Source organism: Pectinophora gossypiella, chromosome 29 (assembly GCF_024362695.1).
Source record: "Pectinophora gossypiella chromosome 29, ilPecGoss1.1, whole genome shotgun sequence".
Classification (NCBI taxonomy): Eukaryota; Metazoa; Arthropoda; class Insecta; order Lepidoptera; family Gelechiidae; genus Pectinophora; species Pectinophora gossypiella.
Window position 1 is genome coordinate 2,761,327 of NC_065432.1, and position 23,552 is coordinate 2,784,878.

Here is a 23,552-nt window from a genome sequence, read left to right on the forward strand (position 1 = left end):
ATTTCATGATATCTACACGATTATAAGGATCTTAATACACATTATGATTGAAATACATTTTGGTAGATCTTCGAACACCGATAGTCAAGAACCTAGAATTGTTTTTCTTTTTGTTAGAACTTACGCAAGTTAGCGACATACATAAGTTCACTGGATATTTGCAAGACAAAAGACTAGGGTATTTTTGCGTTAGGTTGTTGGGACCTTAGCACGGCGACAATAGATGGCGTTAGTGTAGCCATGTTATTCGGTGATCGAAATTATTATTTTTATCATAGACATTTTTGTTTTGGTTTTCCCCGAAGGGTAAGGCAAAGGGAACTATGCCCATACAGCCATGTCTTACGTATTCTTTTTCTTGATGATTAATGAAATGATGAAAGGTGATGATGATGAAACCTAAGCCCCCACCCTCGGAGTAGACTCCTACTCCGAACCCCAAACGAATGAACTCAAAAGTCCGCATAGACTTTCCAGTTATGAAGCGGCTTCTTGGCACGAAGCGAAAATAGGCAGATACACTTTGTTTATTGAATACTCCGACATAATAACACTCGCGAATGTCTTCCGACTAACTTAATGCGATCATTAACCACAAAACACCACTTCGTATTAATTATTTAGATTATTCAATGAAGAAAGCAACTATCCCGTTCCCGTTTCCCGCCAAAAGCCCTTATCATAGACAAACTAAGCTAAATGAGCTCTACACCTTTTCGCCACTACTTGAAGGGCTAGAGAACATACAAACAATAAAACATATTATAAATCCTTCCTATTTTCTTCAGGTTCAGGTGTTCAGGTTTTCTCTGGGTCCGATATTATTGTTCCTTCTTAAATGTTATTTTTATTACTTATTATTATATACTACAGTCATGAGCAATATCATGTACCCACTTTAGAACCCTGTCGCACTATCATATTTGACATTTAATGAGACTGACGGTTTAATTTGTCAAAAAAGTTAATGTGACACGGTTTCAAAGTGTATACATATATTAGTACTCGTGACCGTACGTATAAAAAAGTTTTGTAAAGGATTATTTATAACAAAAAGAAGACATAACTTCAGAGAGTAAACCTGAAGCAAATAGGAAGTATTTATAATATTTTCTTATTGTTTGTAGGTTCTCTAGGCCTTCAAGTAGTGGCAAAAAAGTGTAGAGCTAATTTAGTTTCGTTCATCTATGACAAAAATAATAATTTCGATCACCGTTACACTTACGCCATCTGTTGTGAGGGTCCCAACACCCGGTAATGGTGACTTGCCGCGTTCGAAGAACCACCCAATTAATTTAATCTATTTATAATACAGAGTGTAAGTGACACCGTAACGAAAAATGAGGGATGACTCAGACCGTTATTCTAAGTTGATATCAAGTGGAATTTTCCGTCGCAAAAGTATGGGACTGATCATCTCAGCCTTAACATCTTTATTAGATGATTCAAACAGCGTTTCTGTGGCAGCTTTTAAAATAGCTGGCCGAATGGGACTGATATTAATTAAAAAAACACTAAAACTTTCATGAATTTTCCGACAGGAAATTTCACTTGATATCAACTCTCAATCATCCCTCAAAGTTTTCGTTACAATGTCACTAACATCCTGTATAATCAGCACATTATAAACTGACATAGATAATAGCTATATTCAACGGAGTACGGTCACGAGCATTAATATGTATACACTTTGGTACCATGTCACATTAACTTTTTTGACAAATTCAACTGTAAGTCTCACTAAATGTCAAATATGTTAGTGCAACAGAGTCCTAAAGTGGGTACATTATATTGCTCATGACTGTACACGACCAGCGATGCGCTGTTCACAGGAACGTTCCGAAAGTGAGAAATATTCCGGTTGTAAAAACTTTTTAATACACTGGCTGGTTTTCTTTTTCAAAATGTACTTTCTTGGACTCTGGTCTCATCTATACCTAACCTTTAGGCAGGTAAGGAGAGATAAAGGTCTCTTTACGTAAGTTTAGCGCCTTTTTACTGCCGGGAAAGTTCCCAAAGTGGGAACATTCTCAGGAACGCCACATCACTGTATAGGACATTGGTACTGATTCCACAAGACACCACGATTTTTATTTAAGTTCACCCACTCAAACGTCGTTGTTATGAAATGTTAAACATGATAATGGATCAAGGTAGTGCGTAATTTCGCGAGTCCTGACGATCTTGGTATCAGATTTAATTTACTTATTAGCGTAGTATCAGAGGTGGCCCTGGGGCGGTGCGAGCGGTGCGACCAAACCGGGCGCCGAAATAGTCACCCTGGCCGTAAACATTTTAAAAAGATTTAAACAGGTAAATGTATCGTTATTAAGCCGACGCCAGCGCCATGTATCTAGAATATTTAGTACTGATATTACTTAGACCGATAATTACAGTTACATGTGGATTTCTACTTATTGCAAAGGTGACACCTTTGATTACATTTTTTTTTGCTCTCACCAATGCTTAGGTAAACTCATAAAAAGAAAATTAAATCGAAAAAATCTGGCTCGGGACTTGAAACCGCATCACGTTTTTCTATGACGTCTTTTTCTAATAAAATGTATCATAAGTACTATATTTTAACGATAGTAAGTATGCGAGTGTCTGTTGGAATCTGTACCATTTGAACTTCTCATTAGAGTTGGTTGTCCGTTTTATTTGTTATAACAGTAAAACAATAGTTTTAAATTTAAACAAATTGAATACATCATCTATGCGTTTAGGCGAATTTAAGCCAGCGAAGGTACTAATGTGTCATTTCGGTGGCGTCCTGATGCTACTAACGTGTCATTTCGGTGGTCCGCCAAAGATAACAGTGTCATTTCGCTGGCGCTCCTATGCTACTACCGTGTCATTTCGGTGGCCCACCAAAGATACCAAAGTGTCATTTCGGTGGCGTATATTCGCATGTATTTCGTAGTGTTTTCTACAAATATGGGTCTCACAGATAATACGATTCTATCTACAAAAAATATCGATAACTGTAGTTTCACCGTTCATAAATAATAGGGTACGGTCACGAGCATTAATATGTACACTTTGGTACCATGTCACATTAACTTTTTCGACAAATGGAACTGTAAGTCTCACTAAATGTCAAATATGTTAGTGCGACAGAGTCCTAAAGTGGGTACATTATATTGCTCATGACTGTACTAGGAGACTAAGGAGACTACGATTTACCACATTTCAATAAATACTGATGCCATATTAATGGCGTCATCATTTTGTATTCTCATACAAACATAATGAATGATTCGTTCTGACGATTTGTAAAAACTGTTCTCTTCTTCTAAACTTTTTTTCTACCCTATTACGCCACCGAATTGACGTGTACTTTCGGTGTCAGAAATCCACCCGTTTATTCTATACCTACCGCTGCCTATATTAAAAAAAAGTGTTTAACTTTCCTATTATTAAAAGTTTTAACACCGAGATCATTGAATAAATATAATTATGTTGGTAAATATAATTACCCGTAAAATACATTTATAAATTTATTAATTCCGAAAATATCTCTACACATTTATGGCCGTAACGGCTTTTTTGATAAAACTTAGTATTTAAAAGTTATTTACAGTTTAAGTAATGGTGCTCCCACACTGCCGTTAGAAAATGTTTAGTAATGTTAGTAAACATTTTATAACAAAACAAAAACGAAAGGTGAAACCAAACTGCGAGCCAATACTAGATGTTATAAAATGTTTAAACATTTCCCATCAATTTAACATGTAACAGTTTCTAACAAAATGCAACAATTGTTAACATTTGTTAGTAAATGTTTTGGTGTTATAAAATGTTTACAAACATTTTCTAACGGCAAGTGTGGGAGCACCATTATGAATGACAACTAGCTGGTAACATACACGAATATGTGCTGTTTATGTTATATATGTAACTGGCTGTTAGCCTTCGAGCTTATCTGCCTAGTGTCTGTAGGGATAGTACTACACTTAGACACTTATCAACCCAAAAAAGACTGTGAAGACACTATCAATAATTGATAAAACAGGGTCCTAGCTCCTTCGATCGTATTGTGACACCGTGCCGAATACTGAGGGGGATGATTCAGCTCATTTTTCAGATTCAGAGTTAAATTCAAGTGGAATTTTCTGTCGCAAAATTCGATCAGTTTATGTTATTTTTTTTTTCAAAATGTGAAGTCCTTATTTGTTATTTGTTCTGACAACGCTTACAACATTCAAAGAAAACAGCAATGAAAATAACATTTCGTCAAATTACAAATAATATCTAATCAAATTACATATTTTTTTGACGTGACTTATTGTAGATTTGCCGCAGATGGCATTAACTACTTGGTCGGACAAATGGGGAGCGCTGAAAGCTCTCACCCGGTAATCAAATTACAATATACCCGTATAATACCCTAAAAAAATGTGGAACGCTTCAAGATTTTGCGTGTCACCCTTGCGCAGGGACCATGCTAATCTTCTCTGTATCGTTCCAATTTTAGTATATGTACGGTCACGAGCATTAATATGTATACACTTTGGTACCATGTCACTTTAACTTTTTTGACAAATTGAACTGTAAGTCTCACTAAATGTCAAATATATGTTAGGGCGACAGAGTCCTAAAGTGGGTACATTATATTGCTCATGACTGTACTGCCGACGGAACTTTTTTAAATTAAATTCCTTAGCAAAAGTTTTAGAACTGAAAATAATTTAAAAAATCCTATTCAATTCTATAAAATATACAGTTATGGAATTGAAAATGATTTGAATGAAATATTCTATATAATTATATTTTTGCGATGGAAAAGTCCACTTGATATTAACTCAGAATAATGAGCTGAATCATCCCCCTCAGTATTCGTTACGATGTCACTTACACCCCGTACAAGTACGTACAGGTAGCCATACAAGTAGATATGGGTGTTAGTGACACCGTAACGAATACTGAAGGGATGATTCAGACTATGATTCCGAATTGATAACAAGTGGAATTTCCTCTCGGAAAAATCATGAAAATTTAAGTGATTTTTTAAAATTATTTTCTGTTCCATACTTTTGTGGCGGAAAATTCTGGTTTATATCAACTCGGAATCATTTTCGTTACGATGTCATTTATACTCTGTACGATCGAAGCCTAAGACTAAAAAGCTTCTAAACACTTATATTTTGTTAAAATAGTTGCCAATGCTAATTTGTGTAGTATATTTTTTTTATATGTGCGCGTATATATTAATAGTTATTGTAAAATATAATCTTTAAACATTCCGTATTTTTCATTTTTGGGGCATAAATGCGTTTTTGGGCGAGAATATAATTTCCATTTTTCTTTCGAAGATCGTTCCCATTTATATATATGTGAAGTGAGCTATTAGTAAATTTTCGTAATACGCCTGCGCTATAACTTTATACATAAACTCAACGAACATTTTTTGGAACGATCGAATGGGTATGTGTGGATGTGTGTGGGTACTTAGTTCATCTTGCGATGGATGTACTTCTGACTACCGTAATTCGGAGGTAAATCAGGATGAACTAGGCACTCACACCTCACCGAGTTTTCTGTTAGAGCCGTATCGCCGTCTATAATGTTCGAGCCAGCTGTACTAGTGAAAACTGCACTTGAGATAAAGATCGAGCCGGCGATTCCCGCTCGAGAAAAACCGGTGAACATCATTTATAATAATAACACTAATTCATAATATTTACTTCATCATCATCTTCTTTATAAGTGCTGAATACGACTTCGCAGTCAGGCCGTAGGCTTCTGAAATTCTCAACTCCATCTGCAGTCACTCCGGAATTGCTAAAATCCAGCATGCGTAATTCCGGCGCCGCTGTGACCAGGTGTACCAAACTCCTGTTCGTGATGCTTCTGTATCCTGTTACTGACAGAACCCTCAAATTCGACCTGTTAGGCCTCCCACTTGTGTCGCGCCCCCCAACTTGTGGTCCGTTCGGTCCAATGTGAACTACGTTGACATCCTCGCCATCAGCGCGGCCGAATCTTCGGATAGCCGCGTCGGTTACCAAGGAACTGGAGTCCAGTCGTTCTGTAGAAGCGCTTCGCTGATCTCTATTGTTGTGCAGTCTAAAGATCCTGTTTGGTAGTAGACGGTACACCGCGTGGAGTTGCTGTCCTAAATTAACGTATAGGACGTGGTGTCTCGCTTCGACAAGCGCGTCCTGTCTGCGCTCCGCAGGGCACTGTATGACTACAGGGTCCTGGTTCCGCACTATACGGACCATACCCTCCCTATCGGCTCCCTCTCCACCCCCTGAAGGTCCTTCAACAGGATTGGCATCATCATCGGTGGATTTATCATCTTTGGATCTGCGCTCCTTTTCCGTATCTTTGTTTTCCATTCTCTCATTGTCCTTCGCTGTCCTATCTTCTATATCTCTTGCATCGTAGAACTTTGTCCGGATTTTCTTAGCTGGTGGTTCATCTACATTTCCCATGGGGTTATATTTCGATGTGCTAGGTCTAATGCAGAATTTCCTTGTGGGTGAATTGGATTTGTTGCTCTTAGGCCTTCCACTGTCTGATGACTGGTTGTCATCGGATGATTTATCGGAATGACTCTTGGCTTTATCATCAGATTCTTTCGCTTCTTTTTTAGGTTCCTCTTTGACACTAGATTCTGCTTTTATCTTTTCAATACCATCACTGTTTTCATTACGCTCTTTTAACTTTTCACTATTACTATCTTCATTTTTACTACCATCTTCAACTTTTACGTTTTCAGTCTTATCACAATCGTTTTTATCACTCTGTTCCTTTTCATCTTTTTTATCAGTTTCTTGCTGGTTATTACCATCTTCAACTTTTACACTTTCAGTGTTATCACTATCATTCTTTTTATCATTATTTTCTTCTTTTTCATCGCTTTCTTTCTTATTACTACCTTCTTCTATTCTTATAGTCTTCCTCATTTTAGTCTTATCTTGGACTCCGCTGAGGCTCGAGCCTTCAGAAAAACCGAAGGTAATTTCAATGCTCAGTCGTCCATCATTGCAACAATCGGGGAGGTGTTTCCTTGCTTTCTGTTTATTGGAGGTATCTTTATTATCTTTAGGGCTGTCATCTGGCTTCGTGCGTTTGGAAGGGCCGGGCTCTGAGTCGTCAGATGGGGTGGGGTTATCCACTTTGCGTTTTGGTGGGGGCTCTGTGGCATCTCCGGACTCCCGAGATTCCTGAGGCTGTGCCGGATCAGGGGCCCTTTGCACTTGGAAACGAGGATTGGCGAAGACCTCAATGCTGAAATAGAAGATATTTCAGGTTTATTTACACGAGAAAAAGATCGGTAAAGAACCGTCTACGCATACATTAACTCACGCCTGTATTTCCTAATGGGGGTGAGTAGAGCCACAAGTAATTTAAGACTTGCAGCCACTGTTGATACGAAGCCCTGAGATGGATACTACCTACGGGGTATAGCGTAGAACCCTTGCCCAGGGATACGGGTGAAGACCTCAACGGTTGCGGATGGGAGCCATCGGTACGGCAATGCAGGACTGTAACCTGGAACCTGACAGAGGCGTAGGACAGGAGTCCTAGTACGACTTTGAAATGGACGCCATCCCACTCGCGTCAGAGTACTGCGGGGCGGAAGGCAAGAGGGAAACCACTGCCCTATTTTTCCCTAAAAAAGCATGGATAATGCTGCGCCAACAAGAGCGTGGCTTTTAAATTAGTGATCAACATACCTAATATGGTTTGATGGCTCATCCAATCGCTGTCGTAACTGCTCCATCTGGGCGACCACGTCGTGCTCGACCCGCTCAATGGCGTCCTGCTCAACCCGGCCGGCCGGAGCCGTGGCGACCAGCTCGATCACGTCCTGGTCGCCATGATCGTCTATGTACTCCGGTGACTGTGATGCTGAGCGCTGCCTGCCCTTGTAGTGGTCTGGTTCCTGGTGGAGACGGTACAAAAATAATCAAAACACATAATAACGGGTTCTTACCGCGTTTAAAGCAGGGATATGAGACTCCCGATATTTCGACACTGTTGCAAGTGCCATGATCACGGGATGACTGATGACCGCGATAACAACCGCGTAAACTTAAAACAGGGTACAAAAATAAAAAATCTTTTACCGGCTATGAACCAGATGCCTTTTAAAATCCAAACACCATTATGTTTGAAAATCTAGTTCTTCTTCTATCGTGTGGGTTGTGCGGTGGATTACCAACCTCATCAACCCTCGTGTCAGGGTTATTATTGAGCCGCCAAAGCCCCTGACATGACTCATGTAACGACTACTTACTTACATCTGTAAGTAGTAACTGGGACCAACGGCTCAACGTGCCTTTCGGACAATCAGGTGATCAGTATGTAATGTCTTAACTAAACTAGGGTTCACAAAGTTATTTTTGTGATATTTCCCCATCGGGATTCGGACGCTCAACCACTGCACCACGGTAGCCCAGTCTCCGCAGCCATAACACTTCGCGAAATGAAGTAGATTCAAAAATGTTAAACTGACCTTCAACAAGTACGTTGATTTGAATTACAGACGTGCCCAATATTATTTATTCAATTGTATTTATTTTGTATGAGCTCACATGCAGTTCCCAGGCGTCGGTGTCAGTGCGCGCGGCGGCGGGGTCCCCTTGGTAGTGCTGGTGCGTGGGCGGCGCGGGCCGGGCCGCGGGCGCCGCCAGCAGCAGCTGCTGCAGCGCCGGCAGCCAGCCCAGCGCTGACACCTCCGAGTCCGCCACCGGCGAGCCGCGGAAGTCCAGCACCTGGGGGCAACAAGCAAGAAGAACAATAAGATGATGAAGAAGAATACGAAGATTTACAAAAGTCCAACCACTTTCTCGCAATTTTTTTTACGTGACTTATTTTAGATTTGCAACAGGCCTGAGGGTGCCCAGTTGGACGTCGACTGTAGAGGATAATACATACATATATAAACCCGATTGAGGAGCTCGGTGGCGCAGCGGTTAACGCGCTCGGTCTGCGATTGTCGAAGTCAAGCAACTTTCGCAAAGGCCGGTCATAGGATGGGTGACCACAAAAAAAAAGTTTTCATCTCAAGCTCCTCCGTGCTTCGGAAGGCACGTTAAGCCGTTGGTCCGGCTACATTAGCAGTCGTTAATAACCACCAATCCGCACTGGGCCCGCGTGGTGGTTTACGGCCCGATCTCGCTATCCATCCATAGGGAAGGCCCGTGCCCCAGCAGTGGGGACGTTAATGGGCTGGTGATGATGATATAAACCCACGCCTATTGTCCACCGGGGTAAGCAGAAACTATGGAATTCCATTTGCTTCGATCCTGACACAGTTCTCTTGCTTCCTTCACATTCATCAATCGTTTCATACACGCACGCCGGTTCAGAGTAGATCGTACTGAAACTTTTTGGGACGATAATATTTGAAAGAATTAATCGACCGTGGTTTTGGCGGCGAGGGTGTGCTGCCGCCAAAGAATGTTTTCGGGGTACCGAACTGATCATAGCACCCCGCTAGCCACAAGTTGGTAATGTGACTAGGGATCGACGATCCAACGGTGTTATGTTGGAAGTTGTATATATGCGTCTTGCTGTGTAAACTTCGATATCGCGTTTCACGACTGCTTAAAGACTGCATTATTGAATGTGGCGCCATCTGTTGCATGTGGGCGGAACTACGTGGCCAACTAGTTGGGTCCGCCACACTGGTGACTCTGGCCGTTCTTTCAGAAAACCATAAAAATGTTATTTGATAAGTACTTATAGGGTATCTTATAGGGAAGTCAAGGAATTGGCCTTTGATAGACTGGAATGGAAAATGCTACACCGACAAGAGCGTGGCTCTTAAATTGATGATGATGGATAAGTACTTACTCGGAGTTTCCGGAAGCCGTATCTGGTAGCCAGGGAGACATAGGCCACGAACTCGGTCATACCGGGGCAGTCTTTCATCAGCAGTGTGTCCAGGGTGGATATCTTGCTGAGCGGGAGCAACGCTGCCGGCTCCAGCCACGAGCACTCCGACAAGTCCAGGTACTGGAACATTCAGGTCAATTTAGAGCTATCAAACTAAAATAAAATAACAAATAATGGCCCCAGAACGAACGTTTTTTCGTTTCGGAAGTACTTTTGAAATATCTGCCTAAAATTGACGTGTGTTCCATAAATTTTATGCCTGTCGATTACCCGTCCCTTTCTTTTTCAGGGGATAGGAAAATGACGGGTAAACGACACACTTGCCTACGGAACCCTAATAATAAATCGATCCACTGCGCCACTTACCTCCAATAAGGGTAGGTAGTCGTGTATTTTGAAGAGGAAGGACTTGTCCGGGGGTAGGTTGTAGCACTTAGTACCGCGCAGGGATAGTTTTTTAATGTAATGAGTTCCCCTTGAGACTGAATTCATATCAGTTTTCGAATCTGACATTTTGCGAATTTGTCATTTTGAGAAACTGTCTTTTTGCGAATCTGTCTTTTTGCGAATCTGTCATCCTGCGAAACCGGCATTTTACGCCGTCTGACATTTTGCGAATCTGTCATTATGCGCCCAGACCGTACAAACAACTCAACTTTGCACTCCACTCGTCCGCAAACTTAACGATCCACTTCGCTACTTACCTCCAATAAGGGTAGGTAGTCGTGTATTTTGAAGAGGAAGGACTTGTCCAGGGGTAGGTTATAGCACTTAGTACCGCGCAGGGATAGTCTTTTATTCTAATAAGTCCCCCTTGAGACTGAATTCATATCAGTTTTCGAATCTGACATTTTGCGTTTCTGACATTTTGCGAATTTGTCATTTTGAGAAACTGTCTTTTTGCGAATCTGTCATCCTGCGAAACTGACATTTTACGCCGTCTGACATTTTGCAAATCTGTCATTTTGCGTTTTTGTCATTATGCGCCTAGACCGTACAAACAACTCGACTTTGCACTCCACTCGTCCGCAAACTTAACGATCGACTTCGCTACTTACCTCCAATAAGGGTAGATAGTCGTGTATTTTGAACAGGAAGGATTTGTCCAGTGGTAAGTTGTAGCACTTAGTACCGCGCAGGGACAATTTTTTCAATGTAGGCGGGAAGTTGCTGATGCTCATCTGTGGAGAAAATACAACATAAGTTCACGACTATATCCCAATTGGAGTAGTCAGAGGTACATCCATCGCAAGATGAACTAAGTACCCACGCCTCACCGAGCTTTCTGGTACACCAACGTGATAGGTGAGCCGTATCGCCGTCTATAATGGTCGAGCCAACTGTGTTAGTGAAAACTGCACTTGAGATATTTTTTAACGATTTCATTAAATCTATACAGGGTGTTAGTGACATTGTAACGAAAACTTATTTATTTATTAAAAATAAGTACAGTACTTAATACATTTTTTACAATTGACGGTGCAACAAAAACCAACTTTGAGCCATGATTCAGAGCATGATTCTTAGTTCATATCAAGTGGATTTTCCTGTCGAAAAATTCATAAAAAAAGTATATTTTTTTAATTACTTACCGTTACATACTATTGCGACGGAAAATTACAGTTGATATTAACTCAGAATAATGGCCTGAATCATCCCTCAAAGTTTTCGTTACGACGTTACTAACACCCTGTATATTATAAGTTAGCGTCAACTCGTCTTATTTCTGTATGACTTTATCTACGGTACTTACATAAATGTATGGTAGACAGTATTCATCATTTGCCCGGACAAGTGGGTGCCACTGACCTTGTTGCAGTTGATGTTGCAGTCGAGCAGCGTGAGGGAGGTGAGGTGTGGACAGCGCTCGCGCAGCTGCCGCAGCGAGCGTGACGTCACCGTGAAGTGCGGCCCTGCGCACGCGGCGGGGGCCCCGGGGGGGCCGGGGGGGCCGGCCGGCGGAGGCGCGGGGCCGCACTCTGAGTCCGACTCCTCATGCCACGTCGGAGACCCGCTCATACTGGCGATCGAACATTCTAGTCACTTTTGAACAGGGTCCTATTCACGGAATAGCAGAAAGAGGTTGGCAGGGCCAGACATTTCATACTTCAACTTTGCACTCCATTCGTCCGCAAACTTTACGACGCACGGAGCTCCGCTATAGTATATTAAAAGGTCGTCTTGTGCATTATAAAATGCAGGTCAAAAACATCAAATAAGCTAAAAAAACGAGGAGCCCGGTGGCGCAGCGGTAAACGCGCTCGGTCTGCGATTGTTGAAGTTAAGCAACTTTCGCAAAGGCCGGTCATAGGATGGGTGACCACAAAAAAAAAGTTTTCATCTCGAGCTCCTCCGTGCTTCGGAAGGCACGTTAAGCCGTTGGTCCCGGCTGCATTAGCAGTCGTTAATAACCACCAATCCGCACTGGGCCCGCGTGGTGGTTTAAGGCCCGATATTATCCATCCATAGGGAAGGCCCGTGCCCCAGCAGTGGGGTCGTTAAAGGGCTGATGATGATGAAGCTAAAAACCTTAGTATGATCGACAGGACAAGAATTTTTTAAATTTCCTTGTCCTCCGCCAGTGTCCAGTTGGGCGCGAACCTCGGCTCAGGGCGTCGTCTGGGGGATGTGGATGTATGACTTACCGAGGTAGCTGATGCGCGTTGATGTGGAGCCTCGCGTGTTGTCGGAACAACGGGTACGGAGGCTCCGGGGCATCTGCGGGCTCCGGGCTACCCTCTTGGGGCTCCTCTGTTAAATGACAGACAGACAAATTTGGATTTACATAACAAAACATACATAAACTGCCTATATACGTCCCACTGCTCGGTACAGGCCTCCCCTCAATCAACCGGAGGGGGTATGGAGCTTACTCCACCACGCTGCTCCAATGCGGATTGGTGGAGGTGTTTTTACGGCTTATAAAACAAAGTCGCTTTTTCTGTCCCTATATCCCTATGTATGCTTAAATCTTTAAAACTACGCAACGGATTTTGATGCGGTTTGTTTTTAATAGATAGAGTGATTCAAGAGGAAGGTTTATATGTATAATAACATCCATTAAATAGTGGAGAAATACTGTTATTTTTGAGGTATTTTAATGTGATGTCGTAATTTAATTTTTTCCTCAGCCTTGCACCCGAGCTAAGCCGGAGCGAGTCGAGCAGCCTATATACGTCCCACTGCTGGGCACAGGCCTCCCCTCAATCAACCGGAGGGGGTATGGAGCTTACTCCACCACGCTGCTCCACTGCGCTTTGGTGGAGGTGTTTTAACGGCTAATAGCCGTTATGTCCTGACCAAACAAGGGATCACAAAGTGATTTTGGTGATACGTCCCCACCGGGATTCTACGTAGTGAGTCTGCCTTACCCGTAGGGTCGCTGTCAGCGCGTTCTCTGGTGTTGTTATTGTCACCATCGCCGCGCCCGTCTCTCGTCTGACGAGATATCTCTTCCTCAACTTGCTTGCGAGTCTTGTTCACGTACCCCAGGCATCTGTAAATAAAATTACAATTTTACAAACTAGAAGGTCAAATGTAGGCGGCAGCACTGTTGAGTGTTCCTAAATTTTGACAGTTCTCCATACTGGTGCTAATTCCTGTAAATACCATCTAATTTTATTTTAAGTTACATCTGTCATTTTCTTATCCGCCGAAAAGGAAAGGGACGGGTAATCGACAAGCATAAAATTTATGGAACACACGTCAATTTTAAGCACAAATCTAAACTAACCGTCTAAAAATCCGTCAATAACAATCACAATCCATCCGTCAATAACCCGACACAGTTGCTGGCTACTTAGCCAGCACGTCAAACGGATTGCATACCAGGGACCTTTAGATTTGCCCGGGTTATTCATTCATTTACTCGTCCTTCCTAAAATTAAGAGCTGTGAATCATCCATCCCTTTCCTTTTCGACGGATATGAAAATGACGGATATAACTTAAAATAAAATTAGGCGGTGTCTGCAGGAATCGGGAAAAGGCAGTTTTGATTGAAAATAGAATATAAATAAATTCCGTGCTTCGGAAGGCACGTTAAGCCGTTGGTCCCGGCTGCATTAGCAGTCGTTAATAACCATCAATCCGCACTGGGCCCGCGTGATGGTTTAAGGAACGATCTCCCTATCTATCCATAGGGAAGCCCCGTACCCCAGCAGTGGGGACGTTAATGGGCTGATGATGATGATTGAAAATAAGTTTTTGCAAGTTTCCTTCTTTCTGATCTTTAGGGACTAAATATCATCATCATCATCATTTTTCATTTTTCAGTTAAACGGTGCGCAAAGGGTTATAGTGTAAAAATGTAACCAAAAATTTCGAACTGTCAAAATTTATGAACAGTCAACAGTAGCGACACCTGATGGGTGAAATAGGCAGATTTAATCTTCATTTACGATCCGATTACTCTAGCCATGGAGGCGGCCAATCAGCGACAGCCAACTCTTCAGAACCACGATACCGACCCCGCCGGCGTGGTCGACGATTTCGCTCATTTAGCGCTTATCGCTATCGGCCCAATAGGTTCGATTAATTATTTCATATTAATCCTCTCAGACGACGCCGTATGGCGTGGTTTCCGCCTAACTGCGCACCCTCAGGCCTGGAGGTTAAAAAATATTGATTTTTTTGATGAATTGCTTCAGTGTGGCCTTTTTAAACCCCTGTTGTCTTAAATTTTGTTAAAAAAACCAACCACTTAAACAACTTTTTGGCAACTTTTCCTTTGCCGTCGTGGATCCCATCGGAGAACACTTGCTACAGGACTGTGATACGCCTCAGCGCTCCCCAATTGTCCGGCCAAGTGAATGCCATATGCGGCAAATCTGCAATAAGTCACATGAAGAGAAAAACAGCTGGACTCACCCCCTCGCCTGGCTGGCGAACCCACTAAGATGAAGTTCCTGAGTGCCCTCGTGCAGCGCATGCGTGAGGAGCCACTGCGTGCGATCCTTGCCGTAGCCGACCCCCCGCGCGTCCACGTGGCACCACAACGACCGGTCCAGCACCAGCGAGCCCAGGCGAGAACAGGTGCTGGAAGACAAACAAGTTCAATAGTTACCAGTGTGACTAGGCTCAATAGTGATGATGATGATGATGAATAGTGAAATGACTTTTCAGCCATTTATTACCCATAATGCCATATGATGATGATAATCTCCGACCGATTTCGGCCATGGCGACCACTTCGACTCCTAGTCGGCACGACGCTGATGCGCCCGAAGATGGCTTATGTAGCCTATCTTTACAGTAAACTCCCCCAAGGGTAGATAGGGCTGGTAAACCAACTCACAACCCACACCATAGAACTGTGACTAGGGATCGACGATCCAACGCTGTCGTGGAAGTCGTCTTGTCTTGGCTGGAGTCAGCCCACCAGGTGACACCTTTTCAACGAGGCCCGGTAGGCGACTCCAGCCAGGCGGCACGTGACTTGCCCGAGGTAGGTGGCCGACGACCACTGTCCGAGGGTTCAACAGTGCTGCCCACATTAAGCTTCTAGTTTTTACCCTCATTGGGATATAGTCGCGAGCTTATGTTAAGTTAGATATGAAAACGAAACTCAATCCATACAATTAGAGGTACATCAATACCTATCTTTTTCGATGATATTTCTTTCATCTTTGCGATAATATTTGTCTATGTACACTCTCATCATCATCATCATCAGCCGTACGACGCCCACTGCTGGGCATAGGCCTCCCCCAAGGATCTCCACGACGATCGGTCCTGCGCTGCCCGCATCCAGCGGCTTCCCGCACCACCAGATCACCAGATCGTCGGTCCACCTTGTAGCGGGCCTACCCACTGAGCGTCGTCTGATACGTGGTCGTGGTCGACCCTTTCGCCTCAGCGGCCATCGGTTCTCCTCGTTATGTGTCCTGCCCACTGCCACTTCAGCTTTGCAGCTTTGCGAGCTATGGCTCGGATAACCACCGACACCGACATATCGGTGACTTTAGTTCTCCTGCGGATCTCCTCATTTCTGACACTCTAATTCTATTAAAATAATTTGGTATATATTATAATGTATATACACCATTAACACATGTTAATAGAACACGATGTTCGTCCGTCACCCAACAGGGTCCACATAATATCAGCGTCGTGGTTCACGCCGCGACTTGTGCTGAGTGAGGCCCTTTTATCTCAGGACGTCCACCACCACCTTATGATCATTTCGACAAACATCCGTCTTGCTTTTTTGTAATTGTTTTAGTGGAAAGATATGATGTTGTTGTCTTTTGTATGTGGCGTCCTTTTATAATAAACTGTTGTCTGTCTTTTATAACAAACGGGGTGCATGAAAGGAGCCTCCCCGAGCGGCGCATTGAAGTTTTCTCGCGCCCGGCGCACCCTGGTAACAGTCTGCGGACGGTTTAGTCGGTAACGCAGACTGGCCGATCCTTTCACCACGATGGCGATCAAATGTTAGATCTTTGGCGGCGGAAGTGTTCTCCCACCCCTTTTATCGCGCCATCGGAGGGTCTTCCGCCTGGAAGTAATCTAGCGTGGCCCACATGGAAGTCTTTAAATAGGCTCCGGACACAGGTGGGCCGCTGCAAGGATAATCTCTGCAGGTGGGGATACCTGGTTGATGGTTGCGATGATTGCGAGTGTGGAGTATCACCACAAACTATGGCTCACCTTTTGTGCTGTCCTAAGTGCCCTAACACCTGCACTATTGAAGACCTGTACGAAGCCACTGACAATGCCGTAAGCGTGGCCAATTATTGGTCAGCAAATATTTAGCTTCGATCGCCATCGACTCGCAAAGAAGAATAATAAACTTTTTCTATTCTATTCTACCTAGATATGCCAACGATCACAGAAGAAATTGAAAAGTACAACAAAAGGCATAAGGAACGGTTGAGTAACCATCCAAATCCCTTAGCAACTATGCTGTTGGAAGCTAGCAACAGGGTGAAGAGGCTCAAAAGGAAGGATGTTCTTGGGCGCTGAGTACTATGGAAGATGGTGGCATTGGTTGCTATACTTCTAACTAATCAATTCAAACATCAAATCTGATTAAAGTCTTGCGACTGATTGCAGGTATTAAAAAAATAAATAAAAACTCAATCTACTTACAATCCCAAAGCCTTCAGATCATGTGGAGAGCAAAACTTGAGGATGCAGAGCAAGACATCATCGGACAAGTCCAACAACATTGCTTGTCTGGTGTAGCCGTTCTCCATGGCTGTCTTCTTAGGAGACCCTGATAATAAACGTTAATAAAAGTAAGACGTCAGACGTATACCTAAGTTTGATATGTTACCCTTGAGAAAATTGATTATATGACAATACTTTTGATGATTACTGTATCTTTCGTTTCACCATCAAAAGTAGAAAAAAAGAAAAAAAAAACTGCATTAACAATATATATAAGTAAAAGTACAGTAAAATAAGTACCTATTTTTTTTATATTGTTTGTTATTAGTAATTTAGACTGACTATTGAAGAGTAGGTACTCAAAGATATTCTGTACTCACAAATATTATTATTATAATTATGTCTAATTTCATTTTCTCTTTTAATTAGCTTAATATATGTTTTTTTTTTGCATAAATTTTTGGTGAAAACTTAATTGGCTTCTGTACTACCTAAAGTGTGTTATATCTATCTGTTATTTATATGTGATATGTGTTATTGTAAGTTGTATGTTTTCCATAAATAAAAAAAAAATCATCAATGTGTATAAAACTTGTTTTGTATATTTAAACACATAATAACGGGTTCTTACCGCGTTTAAATGGGGATATGAGACTCCCGATATTTCGACACTGTTGCAAGTGCCATGATCACGGGATGACTGATGAGATTGGAGTGGAGTAGGTAGATCCATAATGTTCTACGGGCAGACATATCTGTCTACCCTCTTTCTTTGCCGCTTGTTTATGTTTTTGATATCGGAATGTTCGGAACCATCTGAACTCGCACCAAACTCACTACGACAAACCGCACTCACTGTGTCCTCACGTTTTTTCACCACATTAGGCCGTTTCAAGCTTTTTACAACACCTACTACTGGATTCCACATGGTCGATAATTTGAACCCGTCTTCCCTGTTGAAATTTTTATGTTTTCTGATTTCAATAGCCATTTAAACGCGGTAAGAACCCGTTATTATGTGTTTTAATTATGATAATAACCGCGTAAACTTAAAACAATGTATTGTTTTGTATATTGTCTGCAATAAAATAAATTTGTATTTGTATGATTTGGTTAAGTAGTTTGCTTTCAAATTCTAGCGTTTTTTAATTTTTAATAAAAGGTTTTTTAATTTATATTATTTGGTTCACCAATATTAGCCATAAATTCTGATATAATACTTTTATTTTTTATACAATTTAATAAAGAGCAAATTCCATTATTCGGCGGTAATGTTTAGGTAGTCTGTGTGTCCATTGGCAAAGGCCTATTCTATTCCACTCCTTTTTTTTGCCATATTTTTTTTCGAGGCTTGAGCCACTCTTGGTGGTTATGCCAGCCTCATAGTCTAGAGCGTTTAATGATGATCAAATCATCACTTTACAAAAGAACCTTATTTTAAAGTTTGTACTAATTAACTGTTTGTAGGTAATTGCAGTTTAGTTAGGGAGTTTTTCACATGTTCTTGTTTTTATTTTTTATTATTTGGTTTGATTATTAAAGATCTGAGGGACGCATAAGTGCTGCATTACAGCTGTACCATAATAAAAAAAAAACACAAAAGTAGGTAAAATACATTTCTTCATTTAATGCTTTGTAATTGAGAGCGGTGTGATTAAGCCTTCGACAGCTAGTAATAAAAATAGGGAAAATTTGGGAGAACGAAACGAGCGGCTGACATAAGTAAAAGTATAATGACAACTAAAATAAAACAAAATACAAAGAAGTAAAAAATAATAGACAAATACAAAATAACATACAAAAGAGACCGCAATGTTCAAGTGCAACCTGCACATCCCACCCCCTTGTGTGCGAAAGCACACAAAACTAACCAGGCTAGGATCTGGCGCAATTAAGCGTCTAGCCTGACCAGTTTTTTGGAGGGCCGACGAAGAATGCCACCAAGTGTGGCTACATCCACCACCCTGACCACACCATCTTTGCCAGGGAATGTCTTCGTGACGCGGCCACGTGGCCATGTTCCTCGCGGCAGGTTTTCGTCTACTATGAGGACAAGGTCTCCGGTCTTCAAACTATGTTGCCCGTATTCAGGTGTCCGACGTGGCTGCATTGTGGGCAGGATCTCTTTAACCCATCGGCTCCAGAAGTGATCGGCTAACCTTAAAGATTTCCTCCAGTCCGCTCTTCCCAGAAGGTCCCGGTCATTCAAAACTGCAGGAAGTGATTGATTGGACGAGGAGCCAATCAAAAAATGAAAGGGTGTTAAGGCTTCTTCGTCATCTTGCCCAACTGGGACATGGCCTAAAGGTCTTGAGTTCACAATTGCCTCGGCTTCTAGAAGTAGGGTCTCCAGCACCTCTGGTTTCGGCGCTCTTTCACGCAATGTGGCGTTCAACGCGACCTTGACCGTCCGGACCAGCCGCTCCCAGCAACCGCCAAAGAATGGAGCAGCAGGAGGGATGAAACTCCACCTTATTCCTCTGTTAGCAGCGAAGTCATTGACCTCATTTTGGTAAAACTCCCTTAAAATGCGATTAGCACCGATGAAACAGGTGCCGTTGTCGGAGAATATAGTTTCTGGAGTTCCTCTTCTTGCGATAAAACGGCGCAAACTCATTATCGCTGAATCCGCAGAGAGTGAGTGGACCATCTCCAAATGAACCGCTCTGGACGTCATGCAAGTATACAGGGCTACGTATCTTTTCTCCTTCCTGCGACCAACCGTGGTGTTTACTGGTCCAAAATAGTCTAAACCAGTGAAAGTAAATGGGCGACGATGATGCGCAAGCCGCTGTGGAGGTAGGTTTCCAGTCATTGGATCCATCGACTTTGCTTTTCTGATCCGACAAAACAAGCATTTGCTAGTGACGCTTCGGACGGTGCTGCGTAGGGGAAGAAGCCAGTATTTTTGTCTTAGCTCATTGACGACCATCTCATTATTCGCGTGCCCAGCCTTGCGATGATAAAACAGTACCAATAGGCGCACAACTGGGTGATGACCATCTAAAAGAATGGGCGATCTGACTCCTGAACCGACGTCCTCAACAGCCTCTATCCGACCGAACATGCGTAGCAGCCTATCTGTTCCTAACTTGGGTGACAGCTTCGCCAGCCGACTACTCTTAGGCAGCAACTCTCCACGTTCAATTCTTTGGATTTCTTCAGCAAATGTTTCTGCCTGTACTCTTCGCAGGACGTGCCTTTCTGCGGCTTGCAGTAATTCCGCTGACAGGGGTAACAGAGTGGTGGATGTAGACGCGTTTGTACGAGGACGAGCCCAAACAGCGGTGCTAGGGCCTGTGTGTCTATCGCGATCCAAAACCAAGCGAAATTTGGCCGCAGCCTGCAAAACGCGAGCAGTAGCACGCAATAAACATAACCAGTCACTAAAACGACTGAAATCTGCCTTAAGTACCAGATGACCAACCACCAGGCCAGGAGTTTGCTTGCGCTCTTCCTGATCCCACGGCTGGCCAGCCGGCTCCACAGGCCAACCTTCCGGAGGACTGAGAAGAAATGAGGGACCAGAGAACCAGTCCAAGATTTCAACTGCTCGAGCGTCCTGCTTACTGAGCAGATTTTCGCGTTTAGAAATTCCGAGCGAATCCAGTTTATAGTTTTCCTTAATAAGCATTTCTAAACGTTCATTTTTACTAAGATCAATGGTTTGCAGGTTACAATGATTTATAAACTCCACTGGTTTAATCTTACTAGAAGCCACTCCATACAATGTCCAACCAAGCAAAGTGTGGCAAGCTACAGGATCATTACGCTTGCCCGCGCGGACAACACGAGGAATTGACAGATGCCAGTGCTCAGCACCAATAAGCACGGTTGGTGTAGCATCAGCATATGACAAATAATCAGTCAAGTCGCTTAAGTGCTCGTACGATTGTATGGTTTGTTTGGACAATGTTTGCGTGCTCAATTTGAGTGAAGGCATAGCCCTAGCACGGTTGACTAAAAACTTTTCATGTTCGTATTTACCTTGAATATAGAAATCAACGTAAGAAATTGTAGTTGTTTTATGCAAGCCACCTACAGCGTTGAGAGTAATACGCTCTTCAGGACCTGACAGCCCGATACGAGCAGCCACGTCAGCGGCAATTAGCGTGGCCGTCGAGCCGTCATCAAGAAGGGCAAAGGTCTCATAACTACCAGCTGGACCACTAACAGTAACTGGAACTACTTTCAACAACGTATTATTAGTCTGAGCGTTGGTTGATGTTGATGCATGGGCACTCAAAATACCTGTATTGGAGACTGTCACATTTTCTTTAGAAATCTTCTGAGCGGCAGCAGGGGGGCACGATGCTAGCTGGACATCACTTTCAGACGCAATTTCGCACCCAACATCGCCGGTGGCAGTAGTATCAACAGTATTATTGAACACCTGCGCATTGGGTGATTGCGGTGACGTAAACATTACCTGCCTGCCATGCAACAGTGGATGGTGTCGAAAAGTACACCCGTCGACGCCGCAAGGATTAACCTTACACGATTTCCATTGATGTGAACTACGCTTTAGACATTTATAACAAATTTTATGCTCACGCAACCAACTCCACCTATCGTCGACAGACAACTTTACAAAATCGCGACAGTTTTTAATATTGTGACTGTTTTTACAATAGACACATACAGTTTTATTGTTTTCCTGCGTTATAATATTAACATTTTCTTTTTTAAATGGTTTGCCGAACGGTTGCGGGGCAACAGAAGCGATAGACAGCCCTATATCGGGCGATAAAGCGAATTTAATGTATCGCTCGTGTTCACGTGTTAGAAAATCTGATAAAAGCTCAAGCTTTGACATGTCAGAATTTGACATTTCTGACGCATAGTCAGACCATCTCATTTTCATCATCGGGTTGAATTTACCTAAAATGCTATGGAATAGCTCCGGCGATTGTAAATATTCACGTAAGCCTAGCAATCTCATTGTAGACAAACTATTGCGTACCTTGTTGGCAAAAATACCAATTTCTTTTAAGTCGGCGCCGAGCCGCGGTAGCGTCTTCAAAACCTGCACCTCACCGAAAACAATCATTTCGGGGCACGCAAATGACCTCTCGAGGGCGTGCATGATCTCTTCGGGGGCTGCTGCTGTATGAAGCAGCGACGCTACGGCCTCGCGCGCCGGGCCGCGGAGCGCATTCTGCAAACGCGCTACATTCTCTGCGGGAGAAAAAGACGACTCAGTACCAGAAAATAAACGCTTAAACTGTAGCCACTGAGAACCGTTTCCATAATAAGCGGGGAGGTCTATTTTTGCTCTACCACCTGTAGCTAGAGCCTTTGCTGCAGCCGCAGTATCCGCAATGACCTTCAGCATAATGTCGTTATTCTGTAAGTTGACAGGCAATGGACGGTCGTCCTGGTTGAAGACTTCGCATGCGGGACGGTCGCGTTGGTTTGATTCCCTTACCCAGGACGCAGTCCTAGAAAATGCATCACTTACTGATCGCGCTGACCGTTCTTCGGCCTCCTGAGCTGCCAAGGCCGCCTCCATATCTAACTTATCTAACTGCTTTACCTTTTCGAGCATTTCCTGGTCGCGCTCCAAATTTCTGCGGGCTAATTCGGCCTCCGCAGACAGCCTCCGAGCTCTTATGGTCGCCGACGAACGCGACGAGCTCGCTTTGTGAGACCTGTAACTAGTGGTATCATCATACTTCACCGCAGCGCCGGTCGTGGAGACGGGACACGTGCGCGACACACCTGGTGCTATGGGTGTTTCGGTGGCATCGGTCTTAAAGACCAAAAAATGAGAGCGGTGTGATTAAGCCTTCGACAGCTAGTAATAAAAATAGGGAAAATTTGGGAGAACGAAACGAGCGGCTGACATAAGTAAAAGTATAATGACAACTAAAATAAAACAAAATACAAAGAAGTAAAAAATAATAGACAAATACAAAATAACATACAAAAGAGACCGCAATGTTCAAGTGCAACCTGCACAGTAATGCTTAAATATATTAGCAGTTTTTGTAACTTACCGTCCTGAACACATCCACTATCGTCGAAATACGGCTTTACATCGCATTCTGCTTGCTCACTGTCCATTTTTATCAAAATAAAATCAAAACACTAAAATAATGCACTTTTACACCACTGATGTACAGGGCACAGCATCGAATCGAAAATAACACGACGAACAAAGAAACTGAGAGTGAATAAACCGATTAAAGCCGGGGAAAATAAACAACCACGGTTTGGAAAGATTCCAAGGGAAATGATTCTTAAATTTTCGACTGAAACTCGCTTTTTCGAGCCGAAAATCAGATTCTCTTCACCGAAAAACAGCTTCCAATTTGAGACTGATGGTGTGACCATTTTTTACTCCAGAACCAAGTCGAGTCGAGTTCTTCAATCAAGTTCTCAATAATAAAAAAAATCTATCGATCTACAAAGTTACCGATGATCACAGGATCGAAGTTTAAATAAAAAAGAGAGAGATCACGTGCATCGTGCATCCGTATGTTTTCCTTTCTTTACCTGAAAAATAGTTAAACAGAAAATTAAACAAAAAATGGCTACACTGTATTTAAAATGTCAAAATGATTTTGTTGACATTTTGCGTTTT

At 42.8% G+C, this 23,552-nt stretch overlaps 1 protein-coding gene and 1 non-coding gene across 2 annotated transcripts; both read right to left on the minus strand.

The window, feature by feature from the left end:
- Nucleotides 1-377: 377 nt before the first annotated feature.
- Nucleotides 378-23,279, minus strand: LOC126379378 (uncharacterized). The gene is made up of 11 exons (XM_050028109.1): nt 22,966-23,279; nt 16,946-17,072; nt 14,723-14,890; nt 13,227-13,351; nt 12,501-12,606; nt 11,665-11,875; nt 10,914-11,036; nt 9,814-9,975; nt 8,550-8,729; nt 7,689-7,897; nt 378-7,239 (listed from the first exon to the last, which is right to left on the minus strand). The coding sequence occupies exons 1-11, from the start codon at nt 23,030-23,032 to the stop codon at nt 5,670-5,672; spliced, it is 3,048 nt and encodes a 1,015-aa protein (XP_049884066.1). The 5' UTR covers nt 23,033-23,279; the 3' UTR covers nt 378-5,669.
- On the minus strand, nt 4,395-4,496 carry LOC126379718 (U6 spliceosomal RNA). Its single transcript, XR_007568375.1, has one exon. It is a non-coding gene; the product is annotated as a U6 spliceosomal RNA (small nuclear RNA).
- Nucleotides 23,280-23,552: the final 273 nt, after the last annotated feature.

Excerpts from the sequence above, each read along its gene's own strand:
- LOC126379378 (XM_050028109.1), bottom strand. The coding sequence starts at position 23,032 with ATGGACAGTGAGCAAGCAGAATGCGATGTAAAGCCGTATTTCGACGAT. Across the intron at positions 17,073-22,965 it reads TAGTGGATGTGTTCAGGACG|GGTCTCCTAAGAAGACAGCC; the intron begins GTAAGTTACAAA and ends GTTTATTATCAG. Across the intron at positions 8,730-9,813 it reads ACGGCTTCCGGAAACTCCGA|GTGCTGGACTTCCGCGGCTC; the intron begins GTAAGTACTTAT and ends TGTTGCCCCCAG.